Raw genomic sequence first — 2875 nt, forward strand, 5'->3', positions numbered from 1 at the left:
CCCCATAAAAAACACTGCTCACACGTGTACAGTTTAATGTTTGAGTTTTCTACACAAGAGCCGCACAAAAGAGATTAATCTTGTCATATTTGCGTTATTCTTTTTCCTGGTTTGCGAACGGGCAAACTGTTTAGTGTCAAAATTGTTTAAGTATCTGAGCTACAGTGGCTGTCACTTTTCTTAATCTCAGATAGCTGAATCCCCCCGCCCCGCCCCCTCTATAAAAATAAAACAAATTAAGGCACGGATCCATCTTTTAATTAAAGCCAAAAAGGGCAGCTCCATCTGTGACTTACTGAACTTAATCAAGTGTCAAAAGGGTGAGACGTGGCTACCTAAACCTCATACAAAAGTCCTGCCTATCAAAATAAATTTACAATAATATTGAAAGAGTCGTGAAACCCATTCTCTAATTACTCTACCTAAGACGCCCGTGTAACAGTACCTGGAGAGGACGTGTTGGATTCCACCGCTGTGTCCTCTGTAACCTCCGACTGAGCACTGGGCGTCTTGTGAGGTACGACTGGGCCGTCCCAGGAGCCTATCTGACGCCTTGCCTGTGCAGCCTTAGGACAAGAGGGAAACAATGCAGTTGAGAGTTTTGGGTTGAGTTTTAAAAGAAAGGAACTGGTTCCGAACGGAGACGGCGTAATCTATCTATCTATCTATCTATCTATCTATCTATCTATCTATCTATCTATCTATCCATCGATCTATCTACTCTTTGGTTGCTTTGTATAAGCTAACTCAACCAATGTTACCAAACCACGTATTTCACCCACATTTCCAAATTTCTGGTCTACAAGTTAGGGAAGGTTCTGGGAAAAGAACGGACCAGAGGACTTTTGGACTAGGTTACGCATTCTACTACAAGATACCAACTTTCGCAAACGAAAAAAACCAAACGAAAGCAATAAAAAAAAGAAACCAAAATAAACAGACACACCTCGTTCTTCAAAACACGGGCCGCCATTTTCATAAATACGATATTCAGCAGAAACCCAGATGATGTGCGTAAAAGGAAGGAAATGGAATGATGGATTTTCAATTTGTTTTGGAAGGAGTTAAAACCTGATGATTTGCCTTGTTTTTAATTTCAAGAAATACCTTAAATAGAAGTTGAGATAGTATTTGCGAGCGAAGGAGGGCACGGTCAAAGGTAAAAGTTGCGAGAAAATGGTTGCCAAAGTGTAGTGACTTTTAATGCTGTAGTGTCCTTGGAAACTACAAATTTACTATTTTGCGTGCCTTTGGTCAGCGCTTTTCAGTAAAAATCGATGATTCATGCATGCTTTTAAATGGACATAAAAGGTATTGGTTCCAAAACAAAATATTCGAGGAAAATTGCAAAATGTTGAGGAAAAATGTTGGTTTCTTCGATATAATTATTTTAACGAGCGCCTCATTTCACCGATTCAACTCGAACTTTGAATCTTAGTGTGGTTCAAAATTTGTGTGTACTCTTTTCTGAAATATTTACTTATTTTCTTCGTAAGAGTTGAAGGCGATTTAAGCCGCCCAAGCCAAAGAATGTCCCATTAGGGATTTGAACTAGGGCTATGCACACCTCAATCCAAAATGGTGCCAGCAATAAATTATGTCTGGTAAAACAAACTACGTCACCTGTGACATCTTAGTCCTCAGCTCGTCTCTGGACATGTTGAAAAAGTTGGGCGGGAGTTTGGACGGGTCAAATCCCGAAGGGACTGACCGTCCTGTTGATTTCATCCACCTCAGCAGACGATCTGTGTAAGCTGTTCTACTCTGTAACAATTACAGCGAACATGAAGAGGTTATATTACTTTCTTTTTTACTTTCTTATATTTGAAACGCATAGCCTACCACGGGAACTGTCCCCCCCCCCCACCCCTTTCCCTCTTTTTTAAAACATCGCCGTTTTACGTCTGAACGCTATGTTCAAGTGTATAAGAACTATCCATCTAGTAGATTTAGTATCCAGCGCTCTCATTTAATCTCTACCCTTAACTGGCATAATATGTCTGCCTGTATTATCATGTTCTGTTTTTGTTGGGGGAAAAAACCCTCTAATCTTTAAGTGTCTTGTTGGGACCATAAAACAAATAGGCCTAACTTTGACATGGGCGTTTTAGCTAGTCGTAACAACTACAGGAACCAAAATGTTATCTGAGACAAAACAATACCCTGCTTCGCCGTACGTAACCTGCCAAAGTTTAGATTCTTTTCGTTTCACCTAAATCGCATGGCCAATTCTGTCAGGGAAAAAATTTAAGAAGACAATGGACATGCTTTTTGAGTTAGTATTATTGTCACTGCGACTTACAGTCGTCTGTCGTTGAGGAACAGGGTAACTGTTCACAGGTGGTGCAGTAGCGGAGGGGCCTGGTGGCCCTTGGCAAGACAGGTGGTACAGTTCGGGCGTCCCGTCGGATTTCACGGCTGAAAGCATAATAATGGTAAAAACAACAATAACGATAATAACATAAAATTGTGGTAAACTTTTCCCGTTCAGATAGACACGTAGTATTTTCATATGTCGCATTGTAAATTTAAATGCCACATTGAGAATGCAAAAGCAGCTTTATAAGAAAAAATCGCCAGACTGTAACTTCTAAATGTTCAATAGGTAACTTTTCATTTTGAAATGTGAAATCTTTTTTTTTCAGTTCAAATATCATTTTCACACTGTAACTTCAAATAGCCTCTAAACTATTGTTTGTTTCTAAATTTTTCTTTCCCAATGACACCATATTACTCGTATGTGGCATTACAGTTGTGATTCTGTTATATTTGAAACTTATATCGTCATCATCATCATCATCATCATCATCATCATCATCATCATCATCATCATCATTATCCTCATCTTCCTCCTCCTCCTCCTCCTCCTCCTCCT

General features: G+C 39.6%; 1 protein-coding gene across 1 annotated transcript in view; it reads right to left on the reverse strand.

Moving 5' to 3' along the window:
• The window catches only part of LOC106013030, a 7868-nt gene extending 5398 nt beyond the window's left edge, over positions 1-2470 (reverse strand). The window contains exons 1-3 of the mRNA XM_013087682.1: positions 2303-2470; positions 1624-1764; positions 446-566 (exon numbers count right to left, since the gene is read on the reverse strand). Of these exons, the coding sequence (XP_012943136.1) occupies positions 446-566; positions 1624-1764; positions 2303-2428 (388 nt within the window). The 5' untranslated portion in view covers positions 2429-2470. The remainder of the gene's footprint in view (positions 1-445; positions 567-1623; positions 1765-2302) is intronic.
• Positions 2471-2875: the final 405 nt, after the last annotated feature.

Source organism: Aplysia californica, unplaced genomic scaffold (assembly GCF_000002075.1).
Source record: "Aplysia californica isolate F4 #8 unplaced genomic scaffold, AplCal3.0 scaffold00623, whole genome shotgun sequence".
Classification (NCBI taxonomy): domain Eukaryota; kingdom Metazoa; phylum Mollusca; class Gastropoda; order Aplysiida; family Aplysiidae; genus Aplysia; species Aplysia californica.